The sequence below is a fragment of the Oryx dammah genome, unplaced genomic scaffold (assembly GCF_014754425.2).
Source record: "Oryx dammah isolate SB20612 unplaced genomic scaffold, SCBI_Odam_1.1 HiC_scaffold_28, whole genome shotgun sequence".
Classification (NCBI taxonomy): Eukaryota; Metazoa; Chordata; class Mammalia; order Artiodactyla; family Bovidae; genus Oryx; species Oryx dammah.
Window position 1 is genome coordinate 115,312,052 of NW_024070212.1, and position 11,802 is coordinate 115,323,853.

The 11,802-nt window shown below is 65.7% G+C and overlaps 1 protein-coding gene across 1 annotated transcript; it reads left to right on the forward strand.

The window, feature by feature from the left end:
* The first annotated feature begins 1,279 nt into the window (after positions 1–1,279).
* ERFE (erythroferrone) lies at positions 1,280–11,042 on the forward strand. Its single transcript, XM_040231894.1, has 8 exons — positions 1,280–1,456; positions 3,822–3,947; positions 4,982–5,084; positions 6,555–6,802; positions 6,876–6,984; positions 7,082–7,172; positions 8,108–8,186; positions 9,357–11,042. The coding sequence occupies exons 1-8, from the start codon at positions 1,286–1,288 to the stop codon at positions 9,453–9,455; spliced, it is 1,026 nt and encodes a 341-aa protein (XP_040087828.1). The 5' UTR covers positions 1,280–1,285; the 3' UTR covers positions 9,456–11,042.
* Positions 11,043–11,802: the final 760 nt, after the last annotated feature.

Below are 11,802 nucleotides of genomic sequence, written 5' to 3' on the forward strand. Positions count from 1 at the left end.
GCGGCGGCCAGGGATGACCCTCGGCTCCTCCCCCAGGCCCCGGCTGCCACTCTCTGAGACAGGACGGGGTGAGGGGGGGTCTCCCCTCTTCCCAGAAGAGGTGGAAGGCATACTGGTGAGGGCGGAAGGCCCTGGTAACGTGCACTCTTCAGAAGTGCCCTTCCCCGAGCCCCTTGGATAAGATACCGTTTACCCCCCCAGGTGCAGGCCTCAGGGAGGCGTAGGAGAGCCTGAGCCTGGAGTGCCAGCCTGGGGGGGCGGCAGTGAGGGCGGGGAGGGAGTGGAGGGAGTCGGGGGAGAGTTGGGGGTCAGGTAGAGAGGCCACCCACGGGTCACGGAACAAACAGCACAGGGAGCGGCGAGGGGCCGGCTCTCTTCAGGGAGGAGCCTGAAGCTCAGGCCCGCCACTCGGGCCCGCCAGGGGGCTGCCCTGATCTCGGGGTGGGGGGGCGCTGCGGGTATCTGGTCCCCGGTCCCCGGTCGGATCTGCCCCCCACCCCCCGCGAGTTCGAGGCAGGGCTCCGTCCTCCCAGTCTGGGCCTCCGGGCGCCCGCTCCCAGGCGGTAGATCTCCGCGCGCCCCCCGCCTCGCGCCCCGCCCCCCCGCGAGGCTCCGGCAGGTGCGCCTGGCGGGGAGGAACAGCGCGTCTCTGAGCTCAGGGGGGCCGCGGCCGTGGGAAGCAGGAAGGGGTCGCCTTCTGGGAAAGGGGCGCCAAGGAGGGGCTCTGACAGTCTTCGGGCTCAGATGTAATCCATCTAGTAAGACCCAGCGCGCGGTCACGGAGAGGCATCTCGGGGTCCCCGCAGGAGGCGCACGGGACAGAGAGGAGACACGGGATACCCCGTGGCCGGGAGAAGGGCGTTCGGGTGCCCGCGAAGCAGAGGCTGGACAGCGGCGCAGGACGGACCGGAGCCGAGAGGAAACGCGCCCGACAGGAGGGGGCGCTCCGGCCCCCGCCAGCCGCGGCTCCTCGAGCCCTTTCCTCCCGCGCGCGGCCCTCCTCGCAGCCTCTTGCTGACCCCGCGCCCCTGGTCCCCACTCGTGTCCCGCCTGTAGCCCCCGGCAGCGTACACGCCCCTCCCTGCACCCTTCCCGTGGGGCGGCCCGCCTCTCCGCACCGCCCCCCCCACCCCCGACAACGGCCGCGCGCGCAGGAGCCGGGAGGCGGCGCCGGGCGGGGAGGCGCGCCCCGGGCTAGGCGGGGGATTCAAGCGCGTTATAAGGCGCGGAGCCCAGGGCCGAGGAGTCCAGAAGCTGCGATCGCAGGCCAGAGGCACCCGCCCGCATGGCCCCCGCCCGCTGCCCCGCGCGGGCCTTGCTGCTCGCCTACGCCAGCCTGCTGGCCGCCGCAGTGGGCCTGGGCTCCCCGGAGCCCGGTGCGCCCTCGGGGAGCCGCGCCCGCGAGGAGCCGCCGCCCGGGAACGAACTGCCTGCGGGACCCGCCGCCCGCCCGCCGGTAAGAGGCCACCCGGCCTGCCCGGGCCCTGGCGACCTCGGACCTCAGCCGCCCCGCCCGCAGCGCGCGCCCCTGGGTCCCCAGGCGCCCCACGGGCGCAGCGCGCTCGCTTCCGTAGCGGCGGGGAGCGGGGCGTCGCGAGCCCGCGGGGACCGGGGCTGACCCGGGTGTCCCCCTCTCTACAGGGGACGGGAAAGCTCTTAGCTTGTCGGCTTGGCGCCGGAGGTCTGGGCGCCGGCCCCCTGCACAGCCCGGCGCCTTAAGGGCCAGCCCTGACCTTGGCTTTTGGGGTTGTCATGAAAAGCAAAGTTCTACTGGATTGGGGGGAGATGCCTGTTCTCTGGAGACTTCCAGGTTGGGAAGCTCGTAAAGTGTGAATAACTCCATCCTCCTGAAGTTGGGAAGAGGGTATCCGTAAAGGTGTGAGCAAGTCCCTGACCCCCATCCCACCCATCCCACCCCTGCCCCCATCTCCTTGGTGCCTGTTCTCTGGAAATAAACAACTGCCTTCCTGCCAACTGGGGAGGGAGGAGAAAGTGTCTGGATGGGGTGCCGGCCTCCGATCTGTGATTTCTGGCCGACATTTAGCTCTGCCCTGCTCCTTCCTTTCTGGCTGCAGAAGTGGGTGGTCCGGTTGGGGGTGACCAGGGGGTTGGGGCCTTCAGAGCTGCCCTCAGTGTGGGTGGGGCCTCCAGACAGGGAGGGGAGGGCCCTGGGAGGCTGCTTGGAGTTTCTTTCCTCTGAAGATGCCTGTGGGCGGTGCCCGGAGGCTCAGGCCTGCACCTCTGCTCTCAGCCCGTCACTTTGGGAACCACGACGCCCCCGCTTGGGGACACCCCCACTGAAGACAGGTGACAGTGGCAGCCAGCCCAGATCACTCCCCGGGAGGGGCCTCCCGAAAGCCCGTGTTCCCGTCGCCCCCTGCCATTTCCCGTGGACCGAAGGCAAAGCCTACCTCAGCCCCCGGGGGGACGCCGGGGTGCAGGGTTTCCAGAGGCTGGGCTGTGATGGTCAGGAAACAAGGGGCTTCAGGTGCTTCCAGGGGTGGGTTCTGGCCTTGGAGGCAGGGCTCCTTTTGAGAGCTGCTGGAGGCTGGAGACCTCCATCAGCCAGGGCAGTGGCCCAACGTCCACCCACACTGCCGCAGCCCGTCTCCCAGGGCCCCAGACCAACCTGGATCCACCTGTTTCTGTTTCAAGCCAAACTGGGGTCTGAGTCCCTCCACAGGCTCCTGGGCCAGTGGAAGGGCTGGCTCAGCACACAGTCCACCCCGGACAGAGTCCTCCTCCTGGCTGTTCCCTTGAAGGTGGCGTGGGACGGTGGACTGGGGTCACCGGTACTCATGCAGAGGAACCATTGGGGGAGGCCTCGCAGGGCCCGGCACCCAGGGAGGTGTGGGGATGCCCCGGGCACTCTGAGGCCTCTCCCTCTGACCCACATCCCTCTGTCACAGAAGCCCCGTCCCCATCACACCACACCAGCTCCTGAGAGAAGGCCCTGGGTCCCTGCAGAGTGGCCGCGAGACCCGTGAGCCTGGCCGGCTCCAAGATCCCAGGGTCCTTCCATCAGCCGCCCGAGTCAGTGCCCATGACCTCATCCAAGCCCTCTTGAGCCAGTTTCCTTCCCAGCTGGCAGCCTTGTCCGGAGCCCAGACTGTCTGGGACCTGCCGCCCACAGGGCTGGAGGCCTCTCCCTGGAAGTTACCTCCTGGAGCTCCACCATGACTGGTCAGAATGCAGCCTGCCGAGGGCGGGGTGGAAGTTTCTGGACCTGTCACTGTCCCAGCTTGGGGCACGTGACTCAGGAGCCCTAAGGACGGGGAGGGGCCTTGCGTCACCATATCTTAGTGGGGGACACCCCACCCGCGGTGCCCGAAACAGCCCAGGAAGGGAGGCCTCGCAGCCCTGAGGGTGGAAATTGGCCTCCTGAGAGCTCCAGACCTCAGGCATTGGTTGGGGTGCCTGCTGGCCGTTGGTGGCTCTGCCTGAGCCCCCAGGGAGGCCGGTGGTCTGGTCCTCAGGGAGGCGCACGCACTGCAGCTCCCCTGGAGGGAGGCTGGGAGGGGCCCAGCAGTGCCAGCTTCCACCTGCGCTGAAGCTCGGCACCCCGCCTTCCTCTGCCCACGCCCAGGGTCTTCCCCTGCAGGGTCCAGGCTGAGGAGTGGCTGTTCCCCAGGGGTTGCCGGGAGGAAGGGGCCAGGGGCTGGGGCTGTGTTGGCTTGGGGGCCAGCACGGTTGACAGTGACGGGGGCCCAGGGGGCCAGAGGAGGCCAGTCCTGCGCAGTGACCTCTTGCCAAGCATTCGGTCTGCTTGGCCGGCAGCCCTGTCTAGGAGGCAAAACAACCTGCTGGCGGCTGTGTTCCAGGAGGCCCCTGTGGAGCAGGCACACAGCCTCAGCGACCCCCGGGACGCCTGGATGCTCTTCGTCAGGCAGAGTGACAAGGGCGTCAACAGCAAGAGGGGCAGCAGGAGCAAGGCCAAGAAGCTGAAGGTAAGCGCTGGAGCCCAACCAGTGTGTGTGTGTGCGCACGTGCGAGCCTCCACCCACGAGCCTTTCCCCGGCCCCACCCTGAGCACTCCCAACGAGCACAGACCCTCCGCCTCAGGCCGGAGAGCACAGAAGTGTCAAGCGGGGCCCGTGTGACCCTGAGGTCGGGGTGCCTGTTCCGGCCATTTACCTGCACCCCTAGAATGCCAGGCAGCCTCTCTGGCTCGCTGCATTCTCTTCCCTCTCTGTATCCTGGGAGGCCTGGGCTGGGCTGCAAGGCAGTCAGGGACTGAGCAGGAGGGGCCTGCGGGTGCGCCGGAGTGACACAGTCTGGGGGCCGCCGGGGGCCTGGGCAGCCACTGGTATCCACCCTCCATCAGCCTGGGCGGGGCCTGGCCCCTGCTTCTGACGGCTGACCCCTGCCCTGGGCCCCAGTGAGGGCTGTGTCCCCTGTGGTGGGGCGCGCCGGGCAGCGCTGTGCCGCCCTGCTGAGCCCTGGCCTCCCTGCTCCCCAGGGCCGCCCCAGCGATGGCGTGCTGGGCTCTGAGCCTGGGGCAGCCCACCGGCTGGGCTGCCATCAGGACCTGACCTGTCACCCCCAAGCTGAGCTGGGGGCTCCCCAGGCTGCCTCCCGGCAGAGTCCCAGCCCGGTCCGGTGAGGGCTCCTTGAGGACCGCCCCCCTTGGGATGGCCAGGCACAGGGGGGCTTGCAGACTGGGGCGGTGACAGACCTGAGACTCACAGGTGGCCTGGAGCACCCCCCTCCCCTGCCCTCCCTGCCTCTCTCAGCCCCAGGGCTGGGCTGCGGCCTCCTTCTTCCCAGCCTGGCCCCCAGCAGCCTGCCAACCCCAGCCCTATGCCTGCAGCTTTCACTGTCTCCTCAGGGGAACTGGAGGCTGACCTTCCCCTCAGGGGTCAAAGCAGGAGCCTCCTGGCTCCCGCATTACCAGCCTTGCTGGCAAGAGCTCACGGAGGGGGTGCCCACAGTCCACCCCCCTGCCTGTTCAGAAGTCCTCACTGTCAGCCTTCTCTTTCAGCTTGGTCTGCCAGGACCCCCGGGGCCTCCCGGCCCCCAGGGTCCCCCAGGCCCCATCACCCCACCTGAAGTCCTGCTGAAGGAGTTCCAGCTGCTGCTGAAAGGTAGGGGGTGGGTACCACACAGATACACACCCCACTGGGGAGGGGGGGTACACACCCCACTGGGGAGATCAGGGCGGGGTACACACCCCACTGGGGAGAGCAAGCGGGGGATACACACCCCACAGAGGAGAGCCGGGGCAGAGGAGCCAAGAAAGGCTGGACCTTGGTCTTGTCGACCTGTATCCGGGAGGCCACGGCTCTGGTGCAGGCTCGGGTCAGGGCTATGTGTGGTCGGGGCCTCGTGGAGGTCGAGGAGGAGTGGGTGAGGAGGCAGCTTCACAGAGGAGGATGGACTTGGCCTCTGTGTTCAGTAGGTGCCTGGGGACCAGCCTCCATACCCCACCTGGGAGGCCGCTGAGCTTGCAAAAGCCAATGGGGACTGTTAGGGAGAAGTCAGAGCTCCTTAAGCTTGCAGAGTGCTCCACTGAGCCCTGCAGGGACACCAGGGAAATCTCAGGCCTCTTCCCTTCACCTGCACCCCGCCTCTTCCCCTGACACATCTCTGCTGCTGGCTGCAGAGCCCAACGGGCGGGCCCCAGGAGGCTGCCCTCACGGGGCAGGGAGGACAGTCCCGGGAGCACAGAGAGGAGCAGGCTGGGGCTGAGGCCGCAGCGGGTGAGAGCAGAGCTGAAGGGGCTGTAGCACCCAGGGCGCTATCCCTGCACTGCGTGCGGCCAGCTGCCAGGCGATGGCTCTGGGCACCGACTAGAGTTCATTTCACTGTGAAGAGCTCTTGAGTCTTTTCCCATTTCTATGTAACGTACTGGGGTTTCCTCGGTGGCTCAGATGGTAAAGAATCTGTCTGTGATGCAGGAGACCCAGGTTCGATCCCTGGGTCATGAAGATCCCCTGGAGGAGGGCCTGGCACCCCACTCCAGTATTCTCGCCTGGAGAATCCCATGGACAGAGGAGCCTGACGGGCTACAGTCCACGGGGTCGCCAAGAGTCGGACACGACTGAGCGACTAACAACTACACTTCATTTAAATAGACCAGCTTCAGAGGCTGAAGAACCTCCACATTCTCTGCAATAATAATTTCTTTACACTCAGCTTCTTTCCCCAAATGACGGGTCTGGCTTATCCTACTGCATTTTCTGATTCAATAAAAATGTAAACAGAGAAAAAGCAGCAGCAGCCCCAGGGTGAGAAGCGGTAGGATAAACAGGTGAGGCAGGAGAGAAGAGGGGTCCTGGGTGCACCAGCCCTGAGCTTCCCAGTAGCCAAAGCGTGAAAGGAAACGGGAGCAGCTGCGGGATCGGGAAGCCGGTTCTGAAGACCATGCAGGCCAGAGCGGGTCTCCCGTGGATTCCCGAGCTCGGGCGCCCGGCCCGAGGTTCCAGGGGTCATCGGTAACGGTGACAGCGATCTCAGCGGCGCCCGGGTTTGGGGCAGGTGTCCGGGCGGGACGTGGCAGGGCGGGCCGCCGGGCGGTGGGGGTCCAGGCGCGACCACCGCCTGCTCTGTGCCAGGCGCGGTGCGCACGCGTGAGTGCGCGGAGCCCGAGCCCGGCCCGCGTGTTCCCGCCGCGGTGCCGGCCGCGCGCCCGGAGGACGACGAGGAGGCGGCGGCGGGGGACGCCGGCGTGCTGGCGCTGCTGGCCGCGCCCCTGGCCCCCGGCCCGCGGGCGCCGCGCGTCGAGGCCGCCTTCCACTGCCGCCTGCGCCGGGACGCGTCGGTGGAGCGGCGCGCGCTGCACGAGCTCGGCCTCTACTACGTGGTGAGTCCGGGCCGGGCCGGGGCTGGGCGGGCGCGGCGCGGCTGGCTGGGGCTGACCGTCTGTGCGCCTGCAGCCCGACGCCGAGGGCGCCTTCCGCCGCGGCCCGGGCCTGAACCTGACCAGCGGCCAGTACACGGCGCCCGTCGCCGGCTTCTACGCGCTCGCCGCCACGCTGCACGTGGGTGAGGCCCGGCCCCGGGCTGGGCGCGGGGTGGGGGTCGCCCCGCCGCCCTCGGGCCCCGCCGCCCGGTGATCACTGCCCCTGTGCCTCCCCCGCAGCGCTGGCCGAGCAGCCGAGGCGGGGGCCGCCGCGCCCCCGGGACCGCCTGCGTCTGCTCATCTGCCTGGAGTCCCGGTGCCAGCACCATGCGTGAGTGGGCACCCGCCTCTTCCCTCTGGGCTTCCCCCGCCTGCTCACAAGGTTCCTCCAGCCTCCTGGCGCCCACCCGCTGCCCCAAACTGACCCTCCACAGCCCGCACCCCCCGCCCCGGTCTTCCCACCTCCCCCATCCCACCTGCACCCAAAAGGGGCTGACTATACTATCCCTCGCGGAGAAGGCAATGGCACCCCACTCCAGGACTCTTGCTTGGAAAATCCCATGGATGAAGGAGCCTGGTGGGCTGCAGTCCATGGGGTCTCGAAGAGTCTGACAAGACTGAGCGACTTCACTTTCACTTTTCACTTCCATGCATTGGAGAAGGAAACGGCAACCCCCTCCAGTGTTCTTGCCTGGAGAATCCTAGGGATGGGGGAGCCTGGTGGGCTGCTGTCTATGGGGTCACACAGAGTCGCAGCAGACCATCCGATGATCGAGATGCCAGCGTCGTGTCCTCAGGGGCCTCCCCTGCCTGGTCTGTGCAGGGCCTGTCCCCAGGCGCTCTCTCGCCCCATCCATCCTCCGGTTGATGTCAGTTCAGAAGGGCTGGGCTGCCCTTTCTGTACCCCAGTGCCCAGATAGCCCAGGTGAAGAGCAGGTGTGCCACAGTAGAGGCAGAAGGTGTGCAGGAGTGAAGTTCACATCTCAGTCTAGTTTGGAAAGCTGCGCAGGGCTTAGCGTGAACCCAGGCTCCCAGCAGCCCGCCCTGCACCGCCAGCTGCCCCGTCAGAGCCTGGGCTTGCAGCCCTGGCGGCACACGCGCCGTCCTGTGCGCTTCAGTCCTGTACTCACTCCTGTTGGGGACCCTGTCCAGATACCACGTCCCCCGGGAGCCTGGCCGAGGCTGCCGTTTCCGGGGTCCCTGGCCGGGTGCTGGGGAGCCTGGGCCCGGGGTCTCAGGCACCCCCTCCGTCTCCTTTGGCCACAGCTCCCTGGAGGCCGTCATGGGGCTGGAGGGCAGCAGCGAGCTCTTTACCATCTCGGTCAACGGCGTTCTCTATCTGCAGGTGTGTGGGGCAGGCTCCACCGTGGGGGGACCACCGCCGGCAGGGAGACGTGCTGGTGGGCTCGGGAGCTGTGGGTGCAGTGCCCCCACCTCCGAGCCCTGACGAGGGTCAGGGCAGCATGGAGCACTCACGCTAGTCCCGGCAGAGCCAAACTGTGTTACCGGGCCTCCCTTCCCCACATCTGGCCGCCCCTCAGACACCTGTCCTCTGCTCTGCTCCTCCGTCTGTTTTCTGACCTCCCAAGCATCCCATGTTGAGGGCTGGCCTGAACTGGCCCTTCAGAGAGAACTCAGTTGGGCAGGGGAGTGGTGGAGGACAGTGACAGAGGTCAGCTCTCCCAGGGAGGACTTCATGACCCCCTGGCCCACTGAGACTGCATGAAGCAGACGAGGTTATTTCCACACAAAACCCTGAGCAGCAGTCTCTCTCTAGACTGGGGATTTGTGGCAGGTGGTCGAGAAGTGGATGAAAAGGATTTCCTGGAAACAAAAGTAGTTGCGGATGTGTTGAATAACAGCTTACATGCATACGGCCCTAAGTAGGCCAGGCCTGTTCTGAGCGCTTCACATAAATTACTCATTAACCCACAGTGATTTGAAGTGGGTCAGGGAACTATGGCACAGAAGGGTTAAGTAGCTCGCCCAGGCTCACCCAGCAACGCCAGGATTGGAGGCCAGGCTGTGGCTGCAGGTGCTGTGGGTGTGTCTGCAGAAAGGTCTGGTCCCTGCATGATGACCTCAGGCGGCATGGTGGGCCTGGGGTCCTGAGATGGAATGCCTGGCTTCTGCATTTCTGGGAGCTCCCGCTTCACATCTGGGGACGTGACCCTGTGGTGCCTGGACCACATCTGGAGTAGCCAGGCCCTGCTACTGGCCTCAGGATGGCTTTACCAGTGGGGTCGGTGGCCAGGCCCGTGGTGGAAGGGGTGCCCTCTCGCCTGGGTTTTGCAAAGCAAGCTTGACTCTGGCCCCGACTGGAGGCTCGGCCCCACACACACGAGCTAAGGGAGCCCGCCAGCGCAAGAGGCTGATGGAGCTGGGGAGAAAGCGCGAGATCAGGGGTCGGAGGTGCCGGGTTTGAGGGTGAGGCGTGTGGGCTGGCGGGGCGGGGTGAGCAGTTGGCGGGCCTGCAGGCCGCGGCGTCTGAGCTGACCACGGAGCCCCCCTGCAGGCCGGGCAGTACACCTCCGTCTTCCTGGACAATGCCAGCGGCTCCGCCCTCACGGTGCGCAGCGGCTCCCACTTCAGCGCTGTCCTCCTCGGTGTGTGAGCGCCACGCCCAAGAGTGAGCAACCCCGGGGGCACTGTCGGAGTGGCAGAGGCCGCCCGCCGGACTGCCCACCCTGGCCACCACAGCTGAAGCCAGAGACGCCGCTACGGCAGCCCACGGAGGCGACACGCACACTGGTGGTCCGGGAACTCTGGGTGATGTTAGGACGCCGTCCTTTCCAGGGAGGGGTTTCAGCGTGCCCAGGTGCGCCCGTTTTTGTCCGTGACACCCCCCCCCACCCCGCTCCTGGCTGCAGACCTGGGCCCCTCCTGGGCAGCTTGCTCCGTGGCTGAGGTCTGGCCGCAACTTTTCCATCTTTCCTACGGCTCTCACGGGCTGCCCGCTGGGCGTGCCAACAAGGAGGGGAGAGGCCGCCCAGCCTGCCTGGTGCCCACCTACCCCTCTCCCAGCTGTGCCTTTGGCTGCTGTGGACCTCAGGGCACTGCTTGGCCTGCAGGGCCACAGGGCCCGAGCCTGTCCTTGCGCCTCTGGGCACAGCGGCCTGGGCACCAGGGGCACGGGAAGGGACTGACGGGGACGGTGAGTCCAGAGCTGTTCCCACGCGTGCGAGCCCACTCATGACCTCACCTGGCCTTCCTACCATCCCCTCCTTTTCAAACCCTCTCCGGGATGAGGCAGTCTTGCCTGTCCCGAGGCCCTGGCATGCTGCTCGGGCCCACCCACCAGATGAGAGAGCTGGAACGTCCCTGCGGATTGGGGGCGGCCAGGCCCTGTGCCCTCATCTGGATGGGGGAAGCCGTGGCCCCCGCAGGCTGACAGCTCTGGGTGCCCAGTCACCACGGTCCAGCCCCACTGGGTCCATCCCGCTCTGGGCTCTTCAGAGTGTCTTCCCCACTCGGGTGGCACCGTGGCCCCAAGTTCAGATGGGCGTTGTGGTCAGGCTGGGGAACAAGTGCGCCACCCTGTATCAGCAATGATGGGATTTGGCAGGGGGGCAGATGGCGGCTGTTCCCCTGGAGAGACAGGGGTGTCTGAGAGTTCCTGCCATTTCCTGATGTAGGGCCCCCTTGGCCTGCTGAAGTTACCCCCACCCTCCTTCCTGCACGGAAAACAGGCCACAGGAACACTGGTACCGCAGGAGCTCCTGGGGGCCAAGCTGGTCTGGCACGGGTGCCTCCAGGCCTGGGAGATGCAGGGGCGAAGACTGCAGTCACCCTGCTCCTTGACCTTCTAGCTGGCCTGGGGTGAGCAGGTGACTGGTCCCCAGGAGCCCTGAGCTTCCACCCCACAGTCTGACTAACGGGAGCCCCAGGCACTGTGTGCACAAACCAACTGCTGGGTGCCCTTCGGCGGGCTGGACACAGTTCTCAGTAGGACTCGCCCCCACCCTACCAGGAAGCGCCAGCCGGCTGGCGTCCTGCCTGCCCACCCCCGCTCCTAGATAAGGGTGGCCCAGCCGCGCCCTCTCCTGCATTTGTCTGTACCCAGCGGGTACAGATACTTTAGAAAAGCTTTCACCCTGGGGAGTCCCACGGTCCTTTTTCTCAATATAAGTGTGTTATACAGCAATTAATTGAAGTATTTATTGTATAATGTTGTCAGGTGAAATATATTTATGTAAAAAACTGCCTGTTCAAGTATTCTTTTATGTGGTTATACAAAGTTACAGAAGCAAAGGGCCGACCTTAAAAATACAGAATCGGAGTCCTTTAGGCCTGGCTCCTGAGGACGAGAGGCGATCTCCAGGAGGGGAGGTTCCCTCTGAGGTCGGAGGGGGGGCATGGGTTTGGCCAGGGTAGCCCCACAACAAGCCTCTCCCAGCTCCAGGAAGCGGCTCTCTGGGAATTAGGGACAGGTGCTCACAGACTGGTGCCTTGTCGGCTGTAAGAAAACATTTGGCTGAGTAACTTGCGTGGTTTCCCAGTTCTGAGATGCCGAGGCTCTTTCCTCCCGCGATGGCACACTGCCTCCGCAGAAAGGGAGCCTGGCTCTCTGTGCTGGAAGGGGTATGCTGGAAGCGTTCCCGAGGTGCTTGCAGCAGGGAGGCCAGTCCTTCTAACGGAGCTGACAAAGTGATAAGGCCTGTGTGCAGGCTGGGCGAGGCCCACAAATGTGACAGCAACTTCAGAAGCCGGCCCTCAGGATCTTACATCATCCCAAGGCAGGCATTCCCACAAAGACCTGAAAGCCGTCTCACTAAGGGGCTTTACCAGCAATAGCACCGTCCTGCTCTCTGTGTGAAGAAGGGCATGAAAAGAATTTTCGAGTTTGTTTTCCTGAGGAGGGTCATCACGCATTTTTAGTGTCTTGGACAGGACGTTGCTGTGAAGCCCAACTTCAGCCCAGCCCAGAGCCCAGTGCACACACCCCCGAGCCAGGAGGCCAG

Excerpts from the sequence above, each read along its gene's own strand:
- ERFE (XM_040231894.1), top strand. The coding sequence starts at position 1,286 with ATGGCCCCCGCCCGCTGCCCCGCGCGGGCCTTGCTGCTCGCCTACGCC. Across the intron at positions 3,948-4,981 it reads GCAAGGCCAAGAAGCTGAAG|CTTGGTCTGCCAGGACCCCC; the intron begins GTAAGCGCTGGA and ends CTTCTCTTTCAG. Across the intron at positions 6,985-7,081 it reads CGCCGCCACGCTGCACGTGG|CGCTGGCCGAGCAGCCGAGG; the intron begins GTGAGGCCCGGC and ends CCTCCCCCGCAG.